This window comes from Hyperolius riggenbachi, chromosome 5 (assembly GCF_040937935.1).
Source record: "Hyperolius riggenbachi isolate aHypRig1 chromosome 5, aHypRig1.pri, whole genome shotgun sequence".
Classification (NCBI taxonomy): Eukaryota; Metazoa; Chordata; class Amphibia; order Anura; family Hyperoliidae; genus Hyperolius; species Hyperolius riggenbachi.
This window is the reverse complement of record NC_090650.1, coordinates 84,298,109-84,323,654: the sequence shown is the minus strand read 5'-3', so window position 1 is coordinate 84,323,654 and position 25,546 is coordinate 84,298,109. Positions and strand designations below refer to the sequence as shown.

General features: G+C 47.4%; 1 protein-coding gene across 3 annotated transcripts in view; it reads right to left on the bottom strand.

The window, feature by feature from the left end:
* Window positions 1–25,546, bottom strand: part of DLEC1 (DLEC1 cilia and flagella associated protein) — a 99,425-nt gene that overhangs the window by 60,401 nt on the left and 13,478 nt on the right. For all 3 annotated transcript variants that reach the window (XM_068235935.1, XM_068235933.1, XM_068235934.1), the window contains exons 7-10: window positions 23,937–24,157; window positions 7,343–7,427; window positions 4,794–4,881; window positions 2,719–2,892 (exon numbers count right to left, since the gene is read on the bottom strand). In XM_068235935.1, the coding sequence (XP_068092036.1) occupies window positions 2,719–2,892; window positions 4,794–4,881; window positions 7,343–7,427; window positions 23,937–24,157 (568 nt within the window). The remainder of the gene's footprint in view (window positions 1–2,718; window positions 2,893–4,793; window positions 4,882–7,342; window positions 7,428–23,936; window positions 24,158–25,546) is intronic.

The following is a 25,546-nucleotide window of genomic DNA, read 5'->3' as shown; positions in this document are numbered from 1 at the left end:
TATAGCCAGGGGTATATGTGCCCAGTATATGTAGCCAGGGGTATATGTGCCCAGTATATGTAGTCAGGGTTATATGTGCCCAGTATATGTAGCCAGGGGTATAATATGTGCCCAGTATATATAGTCAGGGGTATATGTGCCCAGTATATGTAGCCAGGGGTATATATGCCCAGTATATGTAGCCAGGGGTATATGTGCCCAGTATATGTAGCCAGGGTTATATATGCCCAGTATATGTAGCCAGGGGTATATGTACCCAGTATATGTAGTTAGGGGTATATGTGCCCAGTATATGTAGGCAGGGGTATATGTGCCCAGAGTAGGTAGCCAGGGGTATATGTGCCCAGAGTAGGTAGCCAGGGGTATATGCCCAGTATATGTAGTTAGGGGTATATGTGCCCAATATATGTAGGCAGGGGTATATGTGCCCAGAGTAGGGAGCCAGGGGTATATGTGCCCAGAGTAGGTAGCCAGGGGTATATGCCCAGAGTAGGTAGCCAGGGGTATATGCCCAGTATATGTAGTTAGGGGTATATGTGCCCAGAGTAGGTAGCCAGGTCAGGTGTCCCCCTCCCCAGCAGGAGGGGAGCAGCGCAGAGAAGCGGAAGAGCTGCTCTCCCTCCCTCGCTCTCCCCTCCAATGTCCGGGTGGCTGGCAGCGGCGGGCGGAACTTACCTCCGTCTCGTCGCAGCGCCGGATGGATCTGCCACTACTCTGGTCTGGTCCAGACCAGAGTAGCGGCTGCGCACCCGAACTTCCGGCCGGCGCTGGAGCGAAACGGAGGTGAGTTCTGCCCGCCGCTGCCAGCCACCCGGACATTGGAGGGGAGAGCGAGGGAGGGAGAGCACCTAAGGTGAGGGAAGGAGGGGGGAGATGGCCCCCCTTCCCCACCGTCCGCACAGCTCTCCCTCTTCTCTGCGCTGCTCCCCTCACCCCCCGCAAAAAAAAAACCCCGAAGCTCAGCTGGGCGCCCTTGGGGACCAGGCGCCCCAGGGCACTTGTCCTACCCCGACCCCCCCTAGCTCCGCGCCTGCATGAAAGAGCATCACCGCACTTATATACAGAGATGGTCAATGAGATGATAATTCCTGCTTGCATGCAAATATAGTGCAGATTCTAGATGTAGCTTGGAATTGGACCAATCCAGATTGGTAGTAAATGTGCCAATTAACGTAACATTTTTAGTGAACCATTGTATTTTTTAACAGATTATTCACCTTGTACTGCTTGAAAACTGAGAAGCTGAGGGGCCCAATTGATCCTGAATGATCGCATTATTGATTGTTTCCTTAAAGAGACCCTGTATCAAAAAAGAAATATACCCTGGAGGTACTTACCTCGGGAGGGGGAAGCCTCAGGGTCCCAATGAGGCTTGCCCCCGTCCCTGTAGCTGCAGGCAATTCAGCGCTGGCTCCCCCGAAGTCTCCCGCAATCCTCCCTCGACAAGCCAGACAAGGCTTGATATATGTACCTCGCCGGGATCCAGCAGGTGGCGCTGTTGCGGCTCTCAAAGATAGGCAAAAATAGCCGATTCCAGTCGGGTCTGCTCTACTGCGCAGGCGCAGGAGTCTAATGCCTGCGCAGTAGAGCGGACTCGACTGGAATCGGCTATAAAAAACTAAAACTGGTCTGCATGAGCCCTTCCTGTGTCCTGTGACAGCTTACTCGTGAGTAAAAGGCTTCCTGCATGCCACTAGAGGGAGCTCTTCTGTGTATAACTATATAGATCTGCAAACCTAAAGGGATACATTAAAGCCTGTTTGAATGTCTTCTCCTGCTCTGCCGTTCTCATGACCTGCCCTCCAGTGCATCAGATCAAATGGGGTGAGAAGCAGGAGGGGGAGGCTCTTCCTATTGGCTCTCTGCTTTACTCTGTCAATGTTATCACAAGCTAATTGCTATTTTTTAACAGATCAGTGCTGGTCTTAAATAACAAACATCTCACTTGGCTTTACCGCATGCTCTAATCTTTGTGAATTGCTATTTACTGACATTTGTTGTGGTATTTACAGCACAAGTTGGTAATTTACCTCACTAGTCGGTTATTTCAGTTTTCCATGTGGTAACCGTCTTAATGAATTGACATTTCACTAAATGTTCAGTAAAATCAGCTGTTTCCTGCATTACCGCATACGGTAATGCTTTGTGAATTGGAGCCTGTGTTTCATTTTGTTGGTAATACTATCAATGACATACACTGGAAGCTTATCACTGCCACAGAAGCTCCACAGTTTGTAATTTAAACACTAATTGCAATTGATAAAGCTAAGCGAACATAGCACAGAGTTTTGTTCCTATATGATTCTGTGATAGTGAGCAGCTTTGTAAGCATAGCATACAGAAGTTTCCTCACCAAAAACATTTGGGTATAGCACACCCATGTAATAACAACCCCAAACACTGCTGTACTCTGAGCTGGGGGAACTTGTGATTTTTTACACACACGACATTACTGTGGGACAAATTCAAATAGAACAACTCTACAGGCAATAAAGTGTAGGAAAACACATTTTACTGTGTGTTATGCCGAACTGTATTGTCTTTACTTGGTTTAATAAATAACTAGGTTATTAGTATTTTATTTGCCTGGAGTCAATTGTTAGCTTTCTGATGATCCTGAATATTATATTTGAGATTTCTAATGCTGCAGGATGAGTACTCCATAATATAAGGCAATAATGACATCTAAAAATAAATGAATATAATTTGGTTCCTTACAGTTTAGTATTGGGGGTGGTCTCCTGGCTTCAATAGGGATCAGTAAAGGATATGGTGCCTGTGACTCCACCAGGATGAAATCTTCAAAGTCCGCCAGAGAATCAGGAACAAACCGTACTGTATAGTGACAACTCATCCCTGGCGCTACAACTCCACCCTCTCCGGGGAACTTTCCTGGAAGAAGTCAGGAGACAGAGCTGAGTTTGCAGTAATGACAATTGAATTCTTTATATGGCATAGATCTTTCATCAAACTATAAATATATTTGCCTAATAATATTTAACTGCTGATTGACAGCATTACCCAATAACCACTTCACCCTAAAGCGTTTTTTACCCTAACGGACTAGAGCGATTTTCACCTCTTCACCTTCATCCCTTTCATTTGCCAATAGCCTAATCACAACTAGTCATAATGAAATGATCTACATCTTGTTTTTTTTTCACCACCAATTAGGCTTTTTGGGGTTGATATATGTTTTCAGTAATTACTTTATTTTGTATGCATTTTAAAGGGAAAAACAAGGAAAAAAATGAAAAAATACACTTTCTCCAATTTCATCCCCTATAGTTTTAATATAAACACTGTACATAAAACCCACACATTTTATCTGCCTATTTGTCCTGGTTATCTCAAGATTTTAATTATGTCCCTAGTACAAAGTTTGGTGACAATATATTATTTGGAAATAAAGGTGTATTTTTTAATGTTTTTTTTTTTCACTAATCTCACGTGCATGCTCGCGGGAACGCATGGGAACGCACACGGGAGCGCGCACATGCATGCACGCAGCAGCAGCACTGTTTGACTTATAAAAACGTCCTGGAGCCATTGAGAGGCTCTAGCAGGACATTTGTATAAGTCTGGTTGTCATTACGTGGTTAAAGCAAACCTGAACTGAAAAACCCACCAGATAATCATATGTATAGTAGCGATACTATAAAGAACTATCCACGTGTCTCATATTATTTTCATTGTAAAGTTACATTTTGACTCAAGTGTGTACAGAAGTTATATCAGTGTAATGTAAAACTTGGTTCATTCAGCTCCTAACAAAGAAATCATTAGCTTTAAGCATCTTACTATTAGATTTTAATCTTGTAAATCAAAATAATATTATTCAAGGAAAATCCTATTTAGGATGAGGCCTACAGGCACAATTGTTAAAATTCACTTCAGGTTTACTCTAAAATGGACCTGAACTCAGAACTTCCTCTCTGCTCTAAAAAATAAACAACAGCATAATAATGTTCAAAGAAAAACATTTATTTGATACTGCTGACATAAATCTGCAGTGTGACTACTTCCAGCTTTCATGGAAGCAGACATAGGGTTAACATCCTGTGTTTACAAATTAACTGCTCTGCCAAGATTCCTGAGCTGACACAGCTGAGAGATCAAATTACACTTGGGATTGGTTACACATAAGGGGGAATTAGACAGGCTAGATTCTCTAAATACACCACATCCATATGATCTTCACGTGCATCAAAATCACCTGGAATTGAATTACACGTGTAAACCCCAAGTTACTATCCAAGGTGGGTTAGACAAAGAAATAAGGAAAGCTCCACAGATTATGTGGTAGATTTAAGGAGAGCCTGAGACGAGAACAGTCTCAGGTTCTATACTTACCTGGGGCTTCCTTAGGCCCCCTTGAGGCCGCTCGTCCCTCGCCGTCTCCCTGGGTAGCTGCGGTCCCCGTTGGATGGCCCGAAAACTTGGCTGAGTCGCATTTCATCGCGCATGCTTGGCTCAGCCGTGCGCGCTCCATTGCGCTCATGCAGCTGGGAGAATTCTGCACAGGTGTACAATGTTCCCAGCCACTGCAGCGCAATGGGTGCGTGTTTGAGGGCGAGCCCTGCATGCGCAACAAAGCGCGACTTGGCCAAGCTTTTGGGCTCAATTGCGAGGGACAGGAGCCACCCGGGGAGATGGCGAGGGAGAAGCGGCCTCAAGGGGGCCTAAGGAAGCTTCAGGTAAGTATGGAACCTGAGACGCTTCTCGTCTCAGGTACACTTTAAGGATTCCTCCTGAGCAGCCGCAATTTTCCTGTAACTTTAGTGCCGACTTACCGAGGCCAACAGAGAAGTAAGGGGTGGAAGGGGGGATGATCCTGACGTGTCGGCTTGATGCTGTCATGTTCCTCAGCTCCACTGTCATCTTTATGTATGGAAACAAAACAGGAGTCAGTTATCCAATGAAAGTGAACCAGCTGCTGATATCAAACTAAGCAGGATATTTCCCTGGGATTTAGGCACCACAAGGCGAGTGCATGTGATGTGTGGACCTTGAGCAAAGATTTGCCATTTATAAGTTTGGTCCCTTTTAGAAGGAAATATGTATTAAAGCCCAACAAAAAGCATAAGAACAAAAACTAACAATGCAGGAAACAACTGCAATGTGAAAAGGAGTAGTTGGCTTAAAGCGGACCTGAACTCAGAACCTACTGCTCTAAAAGATAAGCAACAGCTTAATAACAGTTAAAGAAAAAAACAATACAAATCCGTAATGAATCTGTAGTGTATCTACTTTTTGCTTTCATGGGAGCAGACATATAGTTAACATCCTGTGTTTACAAATGAGCTGCTCTGCTGTGGCAGAGGAGATTCCTGAGCTGACACAGCTGAGATATCAAATTACAGTGGTGATTAGACAGGCTTAAAGGAAAACCAATGTGACAAGTGACATGATGAGATAGATATATGTATGCACAGTGTCAAGCACACAAATAACTAGGCTGTGTTCCTTTTTTTCTTTCTCTGCCTGAAAGAGTTAAACATCAGGTATGCAAGTGACAGTTTCTGTCCGGGTCGATACCGGGTCAGACTACAGTGTAACCCTCGCTGATAGGTAATTAAAGCCATAAAATACTTTCCTGTAAGTAAATGGCTTCTGAGAGCATGAAGGAGATACAACGGGTCAAAAATTCATAGATTTGAGCTCTGGCATACTTTAGTGAACGTATCATTAAACAGAGACAATGAAACAGTAAAAACTTAAAAACTAGATTTAAATATAAAATAAAACTGTGGGATATCTTTAAAAAAAAGTCATTTTTAGGAGAAGGAGGATAGATATAATTGTTTTTTTCATCAGTTTATTTTTACCTCAGATGTGCTTTCATTCTCTAAATACATACAGGGTGCATTTCTCTATGTTTTCCTTCTGCCCTGTACAATAGTTCAGGTTCACTTTAAATGAGCAGCTCTTGTTAATTCCCTGGAGCTCTCTGGGGAACATGAGGGGGTCTGAGCAGAGGCTAAGGCCGCATACACACATCAGACCATAGTCTTTTGAAAATGAAAGATCACAGACCAATTTTACCCCCTTCCATGTAGTATGAGAGCCATACTCTACACAGTCTATTCTATGGAGCTGAACTCCCCATCAGACAGAAATCTTTGCAAGATGCTGCACACACAGATGCTGTACAGACACAAAAGATCAGTATCTGCAAAAGATCTGTTCCTGCCAAAGATCCGTTCTTGCAAAATGCATTCATAGGCCTCAATTCATGGAGCATTATCAAACGTTTATCAAACACTTTATCAAACGTTTGAAAATTTACCTCATGGGTAAAATCTCACTAAGGTGTTATATATTTGTTGAACGTTTTATCGGTAAAACATTCGATAAATATATAACACCTTAGTGGATTTAAAATGAGATTTTACCCATGAGGTAAATTATCAAACGTTTGATAAAGTGTTTGATAAATGTTTGATAATGCTCCGTGAATTGAGGCCATAGTCTATGATATCAGTAGATCTTCATACACACTTTGTTTAATGCTGGGCATACACAAATCGACTCAGCGGCTCAATTAACCAACTCCCAACGCGTCCCCGCTCGTCCCCGCGGGCGGCTGGATCGATTCCCGCTCGTCCCCGCGGGCACTCCTTATCTTCCGTTCGATTCCCTGCTATTGTCCGCCGGCGGGGATCGAGCGGGGTATCCATCTGGTGGGTCATCGGACCTGTCGGAAATTATCAATCGAGCCATCAGCGGCTCGATTGATAAGGGCGCATCGGCCCGTGTATTGTATGCCCAGCATAACAGACATTCATCTGCAGATCAGATCCACCAGGATGGATCTTCAAATCTGCAGATGATTGTCAGATATGCAGATGAATGCCTGTTAAACAAGGTGTGTACGAGATCTGCAGATATCATAGACTATGAATGCATTTTGCAGGAACGGATCTTTTGCAGGAACAGATCTTTTGCAGATACTGATCTGTTGAATGTGTACAGCATCTTTGTGTGCAGCATCTTGCAAAGATTTGTATCTGATGGGGAGTTCAGCTCAATAGAATAGACTGTGTAGCGTATGGCTCTCATACTACATGGAAGGGGGTAAAATTGGTCTGTGATGTTTCATTTTCCAAAGACTTTTATCTGACGTGTGTACCCACCTTAACTCTGCCCAGTTGCTTTCCTTTACCAACAAGACTCAATCAATGGTACCATATATACATAAAATCTTCAGCCAGACAGGCTGAAAATGGCTGTGTCAGGAACTTGTCATCTTAGGTCCTTAGTTACCTTTGAACTGGCAGTAAGAATTGTTTTCTCTCAGTATTAGTAAAGTTTCACTTAAGTCATGTCACACAAAACTAACCTCGTATATCTGCCCAACCTCATATTCTGGGAAGAAGACAACAGGTGGGTTGGCTAGAAACACTGGTACTGGCTCATTAGCATTGCTAGTAAGAAATAAATGGAAAGGATATTTATTTAATTACATGATACAGGATAATGTACAGTACAGTATATTAATATTGATCTTACAATACAACACATTAGCTGTTTAAAAAGTACCCCAACACCTTCCACATGCAGCCTGGTATATTGACTATCATTGATTGCCTGTTTACAGTGGTAACGAACTATATCCACTGCCAGTGCTGGTGTTGTGGTTTGGTGCAGCATGTCTCCTTTCAACACAGATGAATGGAACTGCATGTTCGCCACGTCAAAACCAACCACCCTATACTATTCTCAGTGTGAGTGAGATAATTATTTAGAGGGAGCCCCTAGGCAGAAGCGGTTAGGGGGTGGTGAGGGTTGGCGTTGCCCATGCCTCATGTGTGGATATTATGAACGTAGGAGAACTATCCCAACTTATGTAACAGATACACAGTATGCACCCACAGTTAGCACTTACAGATAATATCATTACCTCAACCAGTGTTACAAGGTCCTTGCAGTAGCAGTGTGAATCGCAATAACATAAAATATGAAGGCCAGAAAGAAACCAATTGCATAACTGCTAGGGCCGTATTTAGGCATTATTATACATCCATGACAACTAGCAATGACCACATTTCACCAAATACACTCTGAGGGAAAGCCAGACAATAGGACAACACTCCAAAAATAATCTCATGTAGTGAAGTGAAAGTGAGGTTAACTAACTATGGAGGGGGGGCGTTATAGAAGGGATTAATGGGATTGGTATGAGGAACACATTTTATTTTATCTAATAAGAAAACATGTAATAAAATATTTAAATAAAAAAAATGTGAAGGGGTGTGCTTCTCTTGCAAAGTCTCTCTCCAGCAGCTCCTGTTAGGTCAGAAAGCAGCTCTGATTTAACAGAGCTGCTTCCACCAATCCTTCCTGCTTCAGGAGCGATCCGGATCAATTGCGCACGCCACCCTGCTAAGTGCACGGACATGGTAGGTTTTCAGCAGTGTTTGCTTTTAAAAGTATTCTTGAAATCCCCTTTGAGAGAATGCTTATAGCTACCATCTTATCTCAAAGCTGTTTCCCAACATGCACATGACCACCCCCACTTTATTCTAACTGCTGCTTCCCTCCCCTCACCACAGCACAAAGGTGCTTTACAAGCCTCTTGCACATGGGGCTCTGTAGGGCTGAAGCACACTAGAAATCCCAAAACATAATAACAATTTCTTTTTGTAGCAATTTTAGCAGCATTTTCTGATTTTAAAGCGCTCTTGAATTTAATGATAGCGATTTGTACAGCGATTACTTTTTTTTGAATGGTTCTGAGTATTAAAAAAATTGCTGCAAAATCACTTTGTACATCGATTGAAAGGTGATTTTGCAGTGATCCTAAAGGTGCATACACACATCAGACCATAGTCTTTGGAAAATGAAAGATCACAGACCAATCTTACCACCCTTCATGTAGTGTGAGAGCCATACCTACACAGTCTATTCTATTGAGCTGAACTCCCCATCAGATAGAAATCTTTGCAAGATGCTGAACACATTCAAAAGATCTGTTCCTGCAAAAGATCCATTCTTGCAAAATGCATTCATAGTCTATGATATCTGCAGATCATCATACACACCTTGTTTAACAGACATTCATCTGCAGATCTAACAATCATCTGCAGATCTGAAGATCCATCCTGGTGGATCTGATCTGCAGATGATCTGCAGATGAATGTCTGTTAAACAAGGTGTGTATGAGGATCTGCAGATATCATAGACTATGAATGCATTTTGCAGGAACGGATATTTTGCAGGAACAAATCTTTTGCAGATACTGATCTTTTGAATGTGTACAGCATCCTTGTTTTCAGCATCTTGCAAAGATTTCTATCTGATGGGGAGTTCAGCTCAATAGAATAGACTGTGTAGGTATGGCTCTCATACTACATGAAAGAGGGTAAAATTGGTCTGTGATCTTTCATTTTGCAAAGACTATGGTCTGATGTGTGTATGCACCCTAAGCTTTGTAGTGAAGCACAATCACTTCAAAAATGCTGCATGAACCATTGTTGTGATTGGGGGAAATTGCAATCACTCCTGCAGAATCATCTCCATTGACTTTCATTAGCCTAGCGCTTCTGGAATCGCCAGTTCCAAAGCGTGTCTGAAACTGCTCCTGTGGGTACCAGCCCTAAAGGTGCCCATACAATTCACCACGGGGGGACAGCGTTAGGGGTTCCGTCGCGTTCGTCTCTTGTCCCGATATGGCATGCCATTACCACAACGCACCTGATCGAGCACGTCGGTCCTACACCAATCAATACATGCGCACATTCTTGGCCCAAAATAGGTTGCATCATTGATCGGTCATGCTTTTGGCGGCATTGATTTTCATACGATCTAATTACAATAATCATATCGGATGGTCGATAGGCCGCCAAGTTGCCTGATGTACGGCCACCTTAAAGGAGTGCTGCAAGCCCCCCCCCCCCCCCTCAAAAAAAAAAAAAAAGAGTTAATCTTATCTTGGGCTAATAACGGCCCCCTGCAGACGTCCTGTGCCTGCCCCAGGACAAAATGATCCTCTGGTGCACCGACGCCGCTCAGTTCTGGTTTTTGCAACTTTAATGTTGCAAGCCACTGCGCCGTGACATTAAAGTAGCGAAAACTGGAAGTGAGCCACGGCGGGGGACTGGAGGATCAATTTGTCCCCGCGTCTGACGGACCCATCGTTTGCGGCGGTATGGTGTGTGTACGCGCCTTAAGGTAGATTTGATCTCACAACCTGTTACAATACCTCTGCACCACAGGTTTGCTTTGCTTATAAGTGGTAAAAACTTTTTCCTAATGCCTCCATGTCAGCACAACGGGTATTGGCTCCGCCCAATGACCCCACAGGACACATGTGTATAAAGATTTGCCACGCCCTCCCATACATGTCTTTTTTTCCTGTCCCTCACCTCACAGGATGTCGCGATTCCTGCAGGTATTTTTTTATTATTTTCCCCCTTACCGGCTGCATCAGGTAGCCTATTCCGCACAGGTACCTCCCCTGGTGCGATGCCACTCGCAGGCCTTAAACAGGCTTCTACGTGGGGACCCCATTCTGCTGATCTTGGGGGTCCATGGATGCGGTAGGTAGTAGCCACTAATGGTGGCCCAGAATTATTCGCATACCTAACTGTGGATAATCACTCTAAACGAGTGGTGGGGTTGGGAATCTTTCCTCCCTTTTCGCCGGGTTCGCCGTGTCCTCTATAGCAAGGTTCAGCTGGCTGCCATGAAGAGGATGTGACGTCGCGCGAGGCTGGGGTATCCCATTGCTTGGTTGCTGGCCGGACGTGCGCTCCAAGTGGCGTGCAGCCGCCTTCCACAGGGCGGAAGCGGAAGTGATGCGCTCACTTGCCGCGATTCCCATTGGTGGAGTGGCTGGGCGTCGGGGTAGGGGGCGTGCCAGGCGGCGCCAGGGATATTTAAACTAGGCAACTTAGCGTTCTCCGTCCTATGCAGACTGCTAGGCGGACGGACGTTTTTTCATTACCTCCTAAGACTTGCATTAGGTAAGGGCCACTCTGGGTCCGGTCGTAGGTATTGCCCATATAAGAAAATATCCTTATACTGTTGTCTATATTTCTTCCTTGCAGCATCATTTCTGCTGCCAATATGGATGCCCACAAAAGTGGTACCGGGGAAGCTGGTATGCGCTACTTGCTTTCGGGACCTCAATAAAGAACCACCGTCTGAACCTATTGATATAACAGAGGCCATTCAGAAGGCAGTACAAGACTCTATGAAGAGTTACATAGCCAGTCTCCCAGCGCAGCCTATGGCGGCGAGTGATCAGCCTTCCACTTCAGCCGCCAGACCTGACGAGAGTGATATTGATATCGGATTCGACTTTGCGTTAGTGGACCCTTTTGTGAAAGCGGTCGGCGAAGTCCTTGATTAGGAAGACTCAGAGGAAGAATCTGAGGAGAAGAAAAAACCTAAGAAAAGCTACTACAAACACCTCGATAAAACCAGGCTAGCCTTTCCGGTCATGGACGAGATAGACGCCATAATACAAGAGGAATGGCAAAAACTGGAGAAAAAGGTGCCGTTAGCAAATAGACTTGCCAAGTTGTATCCGCTTCCAGAAAAGAGAACCAGGACCCTAGACACTGCACCAGTGGTTGATGCGGCAGTAGCCCGGCTAGCGAAGCATGTCACATTGCCTATCGAGGACTCAATATCCTTCATTGACTCTCTAGACCGGAAACAGGACTTAGACCTCAAAAAGATCTATACTACTTGTGGAGGAGCTTGTAAACCCACTATAGCACTCACAGCAGTGGGCAAGGCTATCCAGGCCTGGACGGCCAATATCGAGCAAGCAGTTATGGAGGATATGGATAAAGAAGTTATCATTCAGAAATTAGAGGACCTCAAGATCTCGGGGGAATTTGTAGGAGAGGCTGCTATCGATATCGTAAGGGGAACAGCAAGGTCAATGCTGTATTCAGTCACAGTGAAAAGGGCGTTATGGCTCAAGTCTTGGTCAGCGGACCCGACTTCCCGCCAGTCCTGGTGCAAGATTCCTTTTGACGGCAAGGCACTGTTTGGCGAAAAATTAGACTCTGCTATTTCCAGAGTTACTGGCGGGAAGTCGGGCCTGTTACCCCAGGATAGACGGCCTAAGAAGAAAGGTAACACCTCACAACAACAGTACCAAAGCTCGAGGTACCGAAACACAAGGTCCTACAGACCTGGAAGAGGCAATAGAAACAGCTGGCAAGCCACACAAGCATCGATAGGAAGGCTTGCTAAACAGAAGGCCCCCCACCCAGGGCCGGCGCCTAAGAAGTCCTTTTGACAGTTTCCTTGTCCAGAGTGGTCCTGTCGGTGCCAGACTGAGACAATTCAGTCAGGTATGGAGAAAGCAGATAAAATCACCTTGGGTAGTTCGTACCGTTACGACAGGGCACTTTTGGACATTCAAGAAACAACCCCCCAGAGATCATTTCAAGGCTACAAGTCTACCCTCTTGTCTGGAAAAGAGGAACATATTGGAGAAGTATCTTCGAGAACTTTTAACCAAGCAAGCAATTATTCTGGTTCCTCCAGCGAACAGACACCACGGGTTTTACTCCAGACTTTTTTTCGTACAGAAAAAAATCGGGAGATCTCAGGCCAGTGCTGGACCTAAAGGAATTGAACACATATATTCACCTGGATCGGCTCAAGATGGAGTCATTAAACACGATCATTTCAGTGGTACAACCAATGGACTATATGCTGTCGGTAGATCTGGAGGACGCCTACCTCCACGTCCCTATCCAGGAAAACTTCCAACAATACTTAAAGAGACTCTGTAACAAAAATTGCATCCTGTTTTTTATCATCCTACAAGTTCCAAAAGCTATTCTAATGTGTTCTGGCTTACTGCAGCACGTTCTACTATCACTGTCTCTGTAATAAATCAACTTATCTCTCTCTTGTCAGACTTGTCAGCCTGTGTCTGGAAGGTTGCCAAGTTCTTCAGTGTTGTGGTTCTGCTATGAACTCCCCCTTTTAGGCCCCTCTCTGCACACTGCCTGTGTGTTATTTAGATTAGAGCAGCTTCTCTCTTCTCTTTTACAAGCTGGTTAAATCGTTCTCTGAGCTGGCTGGGCTTTCACATAGTGAGGAATTACAGACAAAGGCAAAGCTGTTTGCAGGAAGAAACAAGCAGCCTGAAAAACTTCAGTGCATGAGAGATGCAGGGGGAAAGAAACACACAAATGATCTCTTGACCAAGATGGCGCCGTAAGAGGTGCCTCGGTCACATGGCTCCGTGACTTTTCAGTCAGTTTTAGTCAGTTTTAGTTAGTTTTAGCCTTAGTTTTAGCCTCTTACTTAAGTCTTTCAGTGTTTAGTTTAAGCTAGCATTAGTGGAGTTCTTAGTTTAGTGTAGCTACAGTGCAGAACAAGGGAAGGAGGGAACCCACCTAATCGGGTGACCACAGCTGCTCCACGCTCCAGATCAGCGGCTCCATCCTCAGGCCCGCACTGCAGGGCACCCGGACCGCAGCATCGTTACCGGTGAGCCTCCAGCTCCTCATCAGCAGGCCCCCCACCGCCTCCCGGGCTCCACGCGCTGCTTCTCCAGGCCACCCGGACCGCTGCATCTGATCCAGATCCCCATCGGAAGGCTCCCTCCTGCCTGCCGGGCTCCACGCGCTGCCTCTCCAGGCCCGCACGATCCCCAGTCCAGCGGCTCCATCTACAGGCCCGCACTGCAGAATCCGCCACCAGCCCTCATCGGCAGGCTTCTCGTGCTCCATCTCCGGGCCCGCACGCTCCCCAGACCAGCGGCTCTCCAGACCAGTGGCCCCAGCTTCAGGCCTGCACGCCCGACCGACCAGCGGCCCCACGTGCTCCATCTCCGGGCCCGCACGCTCCCCAGACCAGCGGCTCTCCAGACCAGTGGCCCCAGCTTCAGGCCTGCACGCCCGCCCGACCAGCGGCCCCACGTGCCCCATCTCCGGGCCTGCACGCTCCCCAGACAAGCGGCTCTCCATCCCAGCGGCTCCAGCTTCAGGCCCGCACGTCCGCACTCTCCCGGACACCCAGACCGTAGCCATCAGCTTTGCTCGGCAGGACCATCAGGCCGGCACAGGTTGCCCCTACAGCAGCCGAGGACTGCACCGCTCCGCTCAGGCTTCTGGCCCGCTCAACCAGCCCTCTCATCAGAGACAGGAAGCTCCGGGACACTGCGTGCTACAGACCCAGTTGAGCCCTGCGGGCACGCCGAGACCATCACTGCCTGCATCCAGCCGACCCACCATGTGGCAGCCACGTGGCTGCCCGGTCCACCCACTTATCCCAGCATCTAAGTGAGGGGATGCTCACCTGCCGCAGCACACCCTGGAAACTGTTGCCTGCTGCCACCACCGGAGCCCCCACTCCTAGGAAACTGTCGCGTGCTGCCACCACTGGAGCCCCCGCTGCCCTGCCTGCCTGACACTGGCCCCAACAAGGGTCTGCAGCCCTGCCTGACACACTCCTCTGCGCTGCTGATGCCTGCAGCTGGATCCCCCTACCCAGGACAGGATATGAGGATCGGTGAGACTATGCTATACTTACATCATTCTTCACTGCTGTTACTGTGATGCATTGCTCTCTGTGCCCGCTTGTCACCCCGCTACTAGCCTACCCAGCCCACTGCTCCCCATGTGACTGCCTGCTCCTGCAAACACATGCCTGCTGACCGCAGTGACTGTCTGCTCCTGCAAACACATGCCTGCTGCCCGCTCTGCTCTTCCAGGCCCCCCCAGGCATGAGTGCAGAGAAACTGCCCCCTCGGGACGCAAATCCCATCCGCTTCCTATCCCGTACTGAACTCCTGAAATGGGAGCCCCCTGCTTGTTGCGACCGACCCTTTGATTCTTCCCTGTGGGAGACAGTCAGCGCCCACATCGTGCACCTGACTAGCAGCGACAGGGGCCCTCCAAACAAACGTCGCCACAGGGGGAGAAGGGCAGGGGCTCGGGTGAGACTGAAGAGAAGGGGACTACACACTCCTATACCGGCCATACTCCTAGCGAACGTTTGCTCTCTTCCAAACAAGGTGGACGAGCTGCTCCTACTGCTTGGCCGCAAACTCTCGCTAAGCAGGAACACCCCAGTGCTCTGCTTCACGGAGACCTGGCTCAACAGAAATGTCCCAGACGAGGCCTTACAGATGCCAGGCTACTTCCTCTTTCGTGCAGATCGGGACCAAGAACTCTCTGGGAAAATGAGAGGTGGTGGCATATGCTTCTACGTAAACTCCAACTGGTGCACCAACATAACACCCCTCGGCACGTTCTGCTCACCAGATGTTGAACTCCTAGCCATCAACTGTAGGCCCAGATACTCACCCAGGGAGTTCTCCTCCTTCATTCTGGTGGGGGTCTACATCCCCCCGGATTCCAACACCAGAAATGCCCTAAGAACACTGAGCGACTATATCTCGGGGTGGGAAACCACTTTTCCTGAGGCCCTTATCGTCATCTTAGGAGACTTCAATAGCGCAAACCTGCGACAGGAGCTGCCCCACTTCCAGCAGCACATCACCTGCCCCACCAGGAATCACAACACCCTGGACAAATGCTACACAGCCCTCAGAAATGCTTACAAGGCCACCAGAGGCGCTCCCCTAGGGAACTCAGACCACTGCGTGATCCACCTTATCCCCACCTACAGGAGACAGCTTGAGACGACAAAGCCCATCACTAGAACCGTAAAAAAGTGGACTGAGGATGCAAAACTGAAGCTGCAAGCCTGCTTGGAATGCACTGACTGGTCGGTCCTAGAGGCACCCACCTTGGAGGAATGGTCAGAAAATGTCCTCTCCTACATTCGCTTTTGTGAGGACGCATGCATCCCAACCAAGACCTTCAAAGTCTTCCCAAACGAAAAGCCCTGGTTCAACAGCAACCTACGACGCCTACGGAAAATCAAGGAGGAGACGCACAGGTCGGGCACCCCAGAAGAGTTCAGAGAGGCCAGAAACTCCCTGAATAGAGAACTGAAAGCTGCAAAGAGGACGTACTCCAACAAGGTTGGCCTCAGCCTCCAATCCAGCAACCCACGGGAAGTATGGAAGGGTCTCAGGGCGGCCACGAACTTTAAGCCCCCCCCTCAACACGCAGCCCCCAGCTCCCAACTGGCAGAGGAACTCAATGAGTTCTACTGTAGATTTGATCTACAACCCAAGCAGCCCACGGCCCCAGCATCCCAGCCAGCACCAAATCCCTCGGCATCCGCGAAAAAGGATGCCCGGGGCCCCCCAGTGGCCCAGGGCCCTCCAGTGACCAGTGGCACCCCCGCTCTGACCACAGTGCAAAAGGAGGATGTGCTACAACACCTTCGCAGACTCAATCCCAGGAAAGCCTCAGGCCCGGATGAGGTGTCCTCACATTGCCTGAGAACCTGCGCAAACCAACTAGCTCCCATCCTCACCTCTCTCTTCAACAGATCCCTATCAGAGGGGGGGGTCCCCGCCTGCTTCAAAAGGTCCACAATAATACCAGTCCCTAAAAAACCAGGGAACATGGAGCTCAACAACTTCAGACCCGTAGCCCTGACCCCCGTCATCATGAAAGTATTTGAGAGGCTAGTGCTGGCCCACCTGAAGCACTCCACCGGCACCCTCCTTGAACCACACCAGTTTGCCTACAGGGAAAACCGATCAGTTGACGATGCAATCAATGTCAGCCTAGCATACATCTTGGAACACCTTGACAGACCAGGGGCCTACGCTAGGGTCCTTTTCCTGGACTTCAGCTCGGCCTTTAATACCATCTGCCCGGACATTCTGATCGACAACCTTGCGCACCTCGGGGTAGACCCCCTCCTCTGCAGGTGGGTTAAGGACTTTCTTTCCAACAGAACCCAACGGGTCAAGCTTGGCAGTCACATCTCCAGCGAGAGAACCACTAATGTCGGTGCACCGCAAGGCTGCGTGCTGTCTCCACTCCTGTTCTCCCTGTATACCAACAAATGCACCTCAACCTCTGACTCCGTCAAAGTCATTAAATTCGCAGATGATACCACGCTTATCGGCCTCATCGACCGAAACGGGGAGGACTCCTATCGAAACGAAATTGAGAGGATCTGTAATTGGTGCAAGGACAACAACCTCGTTCTCAACACGGCAAAGACCGTGGAACTGATCGTGGACTTCCGGAAACTCTCCCCTGCCCCCCTCCCTGTGCTCATCGACGGGTCCGAGGTCTCCAGAGTTCAAAGTGTACGGTTCCTCGGCACAACCCTAACAAGCGACCTCAAATGGGAGCAGAACACTACAAAAACTCAGAAGAAAGCACAGCAAAGGCTATTCTTCCTGCGCCAATTGAAGAAATTCGGCATGTCACGGGAACTGCTCACCAGCTTTTACACCTCGACCATCGAATCCATCCTCTGCTGCTCCATCATCGTCTGGTACGCCGGTACATCTGCTAAGGACAAATACAAACTCCACAGAGTGATAAACGCAGCAGAAAAGATCATCGGCGCCCACCTGCCCTCGCTAGATCTCCTCTACACCATGAGAATGAAGACAAGGGCCTCCAAGATCCTACTTGACCCCTCCCACCCGGGCAGACGCTACTTCGAGACCCTTCCGCTGGGACGTCGGCTCAGATCCATCCCCACCAAAACCACTAGGCGCATGAACACCTTCTTCCCCCAAGCAGTCCAACTGTTGAACTCACTGAACTCAAGACCCCCCCCCCCCACCACCACCGGGACATTCTATCCCCTAGGGCAATCTCCCCCCCCCCCCCCCCACTGCTGTTAATTCTGACCCCTCGAAGACTCTAACTGTGTTGCTCCATATATCTGCATGCATGCTTTGCTTTGCCTTGCTTATGTTTATATGTTATGTATTTTATATGTTATGTATTTTATATGTTTATATGTTTATATGTTCTTGAACTGCCACTTGCCATGTGAACCACAAGCAATTCCGGGCTCACCAATCGGTGTGCTTGGCGACGATAAAGATGATTCTGATTCTGATTCTGATTCTGAGATTCAAAAGGAAGGCTGTATACAGCCTGCTTGTGTATGGATGTATTTTCTATGTGTGGACATACTGTAGTGTACATCAACCTACTTCCTGTTTTGGTGGCCATTTTGTTTGTTTATAAACAAACTTTTTAAAACGGTTTTTAACCACTTTTAATGCGGCCGGGAGCAGCGAAATTGTGACAGAGGGTAATAGGAGATGTCCCCTAACGCACTGGTATGTTTACTTTTGTGCGATTTTAACAATACAGATTCTCTTTAAGATTCGCAGTGGGGAATCTACATTTTCAGTTTGTATGCCTGCCCTTTGGCATTTGCACAGCACCCAGGACCTACTCGAAACTCCTTCTAGAAGTGATAGCGATCATCAGGTTACAGAACATCTGTGTTTTCCATTATTTGGACGACATACTGCTTTTGGCAGATTCAGTGGCCAACGGAGCAGCGCACAGAGATATACTGCTGGACACTCTCAAGCAATTCGGATGGCTAGTAAATTATGCCAAAAGCCACCTGGAGCCATCTCAGGAACTGGTCTACCTTGGGGCTAGATTTCAAACTATGGAAAATACAGTGAGTTTACCAGAAGAAAAGATCCCAGTAATAGTTCAGAGAGTTCTCCAACTACTCCTTTCAACAGTAGTGACAGCAAGGGCCTGCCTCAGAGTATTAGGGACAATGTCCTCTACAATTCCATTGATTCCTTGGGCCCACTGGCACCTAAGAAGTCTACAGACGGGGTTTCTAGCGCAATGGGATGGAGTCAGCTTACGCCAACCCATACGGATCTCGGCCCACATGAAGAAGGACCTCCCTTGGTGGTTGAAGACGGAAAATCTGGGGAAGAGTTTACCGCTAAAACCAAGCGTTCCAATGATAATAGGCACGGATGCCAGCACGAGAGGCTGGGGAGCTGTCTGCGAGTCAAGAGTAGTACAAGGGAAATGGCCATCGTCCCTGAGGTATTGGCCAGCCAACAAACTAGAGCTGAGGGCAGCCCTGTGTGCCCTTCGGCATTTCCAAACCCAGACTCAGGGGAGAGATATACTACTGCAGATGGACAATCGGACGGCGGTGGCTTATATAAGAAATCAGGGGGCTCCCGAAGTCAGTCTCTTATGGAGGAGACCTCCCAGATATTTTCGCTAGCAATAAGGGAACTGAAGTCGCTCACAGCAACATACATCCCGGGGTCCTCGAATATAGTTCCAGACTACCTGAGCAGAACAACCATCTCGAACAACGAGTGGGAGCTGGAGGACTCAGTCTTCATGATGATCTGTACCCATTGGCAGGAGCCGGAGCTAGATCTCATGGCGACCAGAGCCAACAGGAAGTGTCAAAGATTCATGAGTCGAGGTCGGGAGAGAGACGCGGAAGCGTACGATGCGCTAACTGCTGCATGGACTTTCCAAGTTGCCTATGTCTTCCCGCCGATTCCCTTAATCATGAGATTACTACAAAGACTACAGTCAGAGCCGGTGATTCTACTGGCGGTACTACCATGGTGGCCAAAGAGACCCTGGTTCACTATGATATCTCGGATGGCAGTAGCTCCACCGATTCAGATACCTGTGAGCAGGACTCTCCTATTCCAGGGACCAATATTACACCCGAATCCCTCTCGCCTGAAGTTGAAGGCCTGGAAATTGAGAGGCGGAAGCTAAGAACTTTAGGCTGTTCAGAGGCGGTAATCGATACTCTCCTCAAAGCTAGGAATTACACGACGAACTCAACGTACTATAGGATCTGGAAAGTGTTTACACAATTCGCTGCTAAAACAGGATTCGATATCTTACACCCACCAATTCAGCAGGTCTTAGCTTTTCTTCAGACCGGTCTGGAGAAGTGATTAGCTTATAACTCTGTGAAGGTGCAGATCTCAGCTGTTTCGGCCTTGACAGGTCATCGATGGGCCTTGGAACCTTTAGTGAAGCAATTTGTTGCAGGTGTGATGAGAGTTAGACCTCCTGCCAGAGCGATCTTTCCGAAATGGGACTTACCTCTGGTACTAGACTACTTAACCAAATCTCCATTTGAACCTTTAGAAGACTGCTTACTCTGGTTCAGGACGCTGAAATCTGTGTTTCTGGTAGCAATTACTTCAGCAAGAAGGTCATCGGAACTTCAGGCCCTTAGTCATCTCGAACCATACTTGTCTTTCTATCCAGACAGAGTCCAGATCCGTCCAGTGAATGGATTCCTACCTAAAGTACCGTCCACCCTTCATATTAACCAAGAATGGTCGCTACCTTCCTTCGTGCAAGGGGATTCTCAAGTGTCCTCCTCGTTGGATGTGGCAAGGTCATTGAAATCCTACCTAGAAGCGACACGGGATATAAAAAAAAACGGACAGATTATTCATCATACCGGCAGGCTATCGTAAAGGGGAGGCAGCTTCATCGAGGACTATAGCCTCATGGCTGGTTCGAACAATCCAGGGTGCTTATAGGGCAGCTGGGAAAGAGCCTCCGAGTGAGATAAGGGCACACTCGACCAGAGGATTGTCCGCATCCTGGGCAGCTCAGTCCAATATATCTGCTACCAAGATATGTCAAGCGGCCAATTGGAGCACGATAAACACCTTCATAAGGCACTATCAAGTTGACACTGCCAGCACTACGACTGTGGAGTTTGGGAGAGCCGTTCTATCTTCCTAATAGAATGCTACACCCACTGTATAATTACAGATCTTCTTCTCTTATAATGTGAATAAACAGATTTTGTTTGCACCTGCTCCAGTTCCCTCCCGTATTTTATTGTCTACTTACATCCCGTTGTGCTGACATGGAGGCATTAGGAAAACGGAAAATTGAATACTCACCTTACGGTAATTTTCCTTTCCTGATGCATCCATGTCAGCACAAGGGACCCGCCCACTGTTCGGTGAGGCACTAGTTACGAGACATGTATGGGAGGGTGTGGCAAATCTTTATACACATGTGTCCTGTGGGGTCATTGGGCGGAGCCAATACCCGTTGTGCTGACATGGATGCATCAGGAAAGGAAAATTACCGTAAGGTGAGTATTCAATTTTCCGTTGTTTTGGCATGTCGCTGTCACTTATCCAATTGCTATTCTCAGCACAACGCGCGCTTCCTGACTGTAGGTAATACCAGTAAAAATGCTGCACGCTCCCTGCATGCGGCAACGTCACCATACTTTGCTGAATGCACCCTATGTACTGCTACTCACAGGAAAGGCCACACTCTGGACCTTATATTCCATACTGGGCTGTCAATAGCCAATGTGGAAATTAATCCTGTTGCCTGGTCAGACCATCACACTATCCACTTCTCCCTCTCAATACCAGCTGTCAAACACCAGGTCAAGAATCAAATAAAATATCGCCGCTTAAAAGGGCTAACACCTCAACATATCCGAGATAACCTTAGCTTTGATGAATTGACTGACTCCAGCTTGGACCCTGATACTCTGGTGTTTAAATACAACAAATGTGTGTCCTCCACCTTTGAGACCATTGCTCCTCTGCGCACCAAATATCTTACTCCACACCATCATGCACAGTGGTTTGATAACGCTATAAAAGAGCTGAAAAGACAAGGCCGAAAACTTGAGAGACTGTGGCGCAAATCTTAGTCCCCAGAAGACAAACATGCCTTAATCCTCCACTTGAAGAGCTACCAAAAGGTAATCACGGGAAAAAAATCATCCTTTCTATCACAAGAGATTGCAAATGCAGTTAACAAACCAGCCCAACTGTTCCGCACAGTGGAAAAACTCTGCAACCCGGCATGTCAAAAACTTAACATCGAGTCTTCAAAGGACCTCTGTGACCAATTTGCCCATTTCTTCACAGACAAAGTCTCCGCTATAAGGTCCGCCATCCAACTTACAGCATCTGAGCCTAATATAGCGCCGAAGACCATTAGCAGAGACAATGTAACACCTTGGTCAAACTTCAAAGAAATTGATGAAGAAGTCACATCAAGCATCCTCCTTCACGTCCACCTAACTACCTGTGACCTAGATCCTGGCCCAACACAGTTCATGTTGAACTGCCCCGACCTGTTCGTACCGGTATTCCTAAAAATTGTTAACTGTTCCTTAAAATCAGGGATATTTCCTGCTTTACTGAAGGAAGCAATCATCAGGCCTCTCCTCAAAAAACCCTCCCTGGACCCAGATGCAATGACCAGCTACAGACCTGTCTCTAACCTTCCCTTTCTGGGCAAGCTAATTGAAAAAGCTGTTTACCTCCAGCTAGAAGCCAAAATCCTACAAAACAACAGTTATGACCCATTCCAGTCTGGCTTCAGGAAACACCACAGCACTGAAACGGCCCTCATCCAAATATGCAACCACCTGCTCATGGCAAGAGACAGAGGAGAGTGCTCCATCCTCATACTGCTAGACCTTTCTGCAGCCTTTGATACAGTTGACCATGACATCTTGATAAACAGGCTACAGGAATACTGCGGCATTGATGGCATAGTTCTTCAGTGGTTCCAATCCTTCTTGAGTGGCAGAACCCACAAAGTGTCTATGGGGCCCTTCCTGTCCACCCCTGTATCACTTAGGTATGGGGTGCCCCAGGGCTCAATCCTCTCTCCCCTGCTTTTCACGATTTACATGTTACCGCTGGGAAAACTAATCCAAAAACATGGCCTGACATACCACTGCTATGCAGACGACACTCAACTATATCTTTCCTTCAAGCCTGGTGTGACAGACCCAACTCTAACTATAAACGCCTGCTTACGTGAACTACAGCAATGGATGAATGACAACTGGCTGAAACTAAATGCAGACAAAACTGAAGTCCTTCTGATAGGAGGGCAGAGCATGATAACAAAACAACTTAACTTGCAGTCTTCACCACTGGGAATAGGAGGCACGGATCTGCGCAGCTCTGATCATGTGCGTAGCCTGGGAGTTCTAATTGATTGGGATTTAAACTTCAGAACTCAAATCTCTGCTGTGGTGAAATCATCCTATTTTCACCTGAAGAACATTGCAAAAATCAAGCACCTCATACCCCCAGAAGATCTGCCAACCTTAGTCCACGCCTTCATCACATCCCGACTGGACTACTGCAATGCTCTCTACACTGGCCTTCCAAAAAAGGTCTTGTACCGACTACAGCTGATACAGAATACTGCTGCCAGACTGCTAACCAACCAACCCCGTCACTGCCACATAATGCCAGTCCTGCACTCCCTTCACTGGCTACCTATAGAATGGAGGGTCCTATTCAAGATCGGCCTACTGACATCAAATCCCTGAATAATTTAGGCCCTGGATACATGAAAGATATGTTGCAGCTGCGTAGCAATCCCCGCATTCTCAGATCCACAGGTTCTAATAATCTAGTCATACCCAGAGTCCACTTGGAAACTTTTGGTCCCAGAGCCTTCTGTTATGCTGCCCCTACGTTTTGGAACTCCTTACCTCAACAGATCAGGACAGCTCCATCCCTGGACGTGTTTAAATCCAGACTGAAAACCCACCTGTTCAGTTTGGCATTTGCAGAAATATAACTTTTGTTGTGTGAATACTTCATCCTACTAATTACTGAATCTGAGAGAGCCTAAGCGCTTTGAGTCCTATGGGAGAAAAGCGCTATAGAAATGTTATTGTATTGTATTGTATTGTATGTACTTTATTATTTCATACTCAATGTATATTGCTTGGGTTTACTTCAGAGGCAATGTAAGGAGATAAAAAGAAACTAATAATTTAAAGTAAACCTGAAATTAAAATAAATAGTACTTTCCTAGAATCCCATAAGTGTATTTTGGGTTAGAAATCTAGGTTCAAAGAGATCCAATTGAATCTCAAGCATCCACTGCTCCGCTTTATTATGGTTATTCAGTTCCCATAAGGAGTAATAGGAGCTTAGTGAATTTATTCCCTATTCTCTGCCGTTGGAAGGAACACAGGCAACTCCCATGTAGGACTAGAGATCCCAGGTACATCTTTATGGACTTGGTTAGAATATTCCCAAGGGGAATGTAAAACAGTGTTATTCTTACTGTTCTTCAATCAGTCTGCTTCTGCCAGATATCAATACTTCTTTCTTCCTTGGTGGGAGGATGAGAGATCGTCCACCATGCAGGGTGTTCGGTCGCAGGAAGCGGGGATTCTTCAGGAAGTTGTGGCGTTTCTCTAGCTGGGCCAGATGCGCACGCTGAACCTCTCTTTCCTCAGCGCTCATCTCTTGCTTCCGTTGCCGCTTTTTCACTGGTGTAGATTTCTAAAAAAAAAGACAGTCAACAAAAATACTTAGATATTATTATTATTATTATTATTTATTGTATTTATAAAGCGCCAACGCAGCGCTGAACATTAATTTAGGTTACAGACAATATTTAGGGGTGACATACAGCAATATGACAATACAGGAATAATAGAAAACCAGATCACACAGCACAGTATGAGTACAAGGTAATGCTTAGTCAGTGACTGGATTGAGCATGGAGATTAGGCAAGTTAGGTTCACTCAGATCCATAGCATGGGTTCACAGTAATGGAGGTGCATGATCAGGTAGGACACAAAAGGAGGAGGACCCTGCCCAAAGGCTTACAATCTAGAGGGAGAGGTAAGGACACGAACGGTAGGGGACCAGAGTTCAGCTGTAGGTTTAGAGCACTTGTGAGGGGTAGTAGGCCAGAGTGAAAAGGTGAGTTTTGAGGGCTTTCTTGAAGATGTTGAAGGAGGGGGCTGCCCTAATGGGTGGAGGTAGGGAGTTCCATAGTGTTGGAGCAGCTCTTGAGAAGTCCTGGAGGCGTGCATGGGACTGGGTGATGCGGGGGGCGGTTAGGCGAAGTTCATTGGAAGAGCGGAGTGAGCGGCTAGGTGTGTACCTCTGAGTAAGATCGGAAATGTAGGTTGGACAGGTTTTGTGGACAGATTTGTAGGTCAGACACAGTATCTTGAATTTGATTCTGGACTGGATAGGAAGCCAGTGGAGGGATTCTAGGAGGGGATCTGCCGTGGTGGAGCGATGGGAGCAGTGGATAATTCTGGCTGCCGCATTCATGATGGACTGCAGTGGGGCTGTCCGGGTCATAGGGAGACCAGACAGCAGGGCATTGCAGTAGTCAAGGCGGGAAATTATGAGGGCATGGATGAGGAGTTTGGTGGTGGCAGAGGTCAGGAAAGGGCGAATCTTACAGATGTTACGAAGGTGGAAGTTGCAGGACTTTGTGAGGATTTGGATGTGGGAAGTGAAGGAGAGTGCGGAGTCCAGGGTGACACCCAGACAGCGGGCTTGAGAGGTAGGGCGAATGGTAGTGTGGTTAACAGTGACATGCACATCTGGGAGGTTCGTGGATGGCCGGGGTGGGAAGATCATAAATTCCGTTTTGTCTAGATTTAGTTTCAGGAACCTAGCGGACATCCAGGAGGAGATGGCTGATAGGCAGGAGGAGACCTTGTCCATGGTAGTGGTGGATATGTCAGGGGTGTGGAGGTAGATATGGGTGTCATCTGCATACAGATGATAGTTAAAACCCATGGAGGAGATAACCTTGCCAATGGAGGATGTGTATAGGGTGAACAGTAGGGGGCCAAGGACCGAACCTTGGGGGACTCCCACCGAGAGGAACAGGCTATGCTAGTGATGAGCAGACAATTCATCCA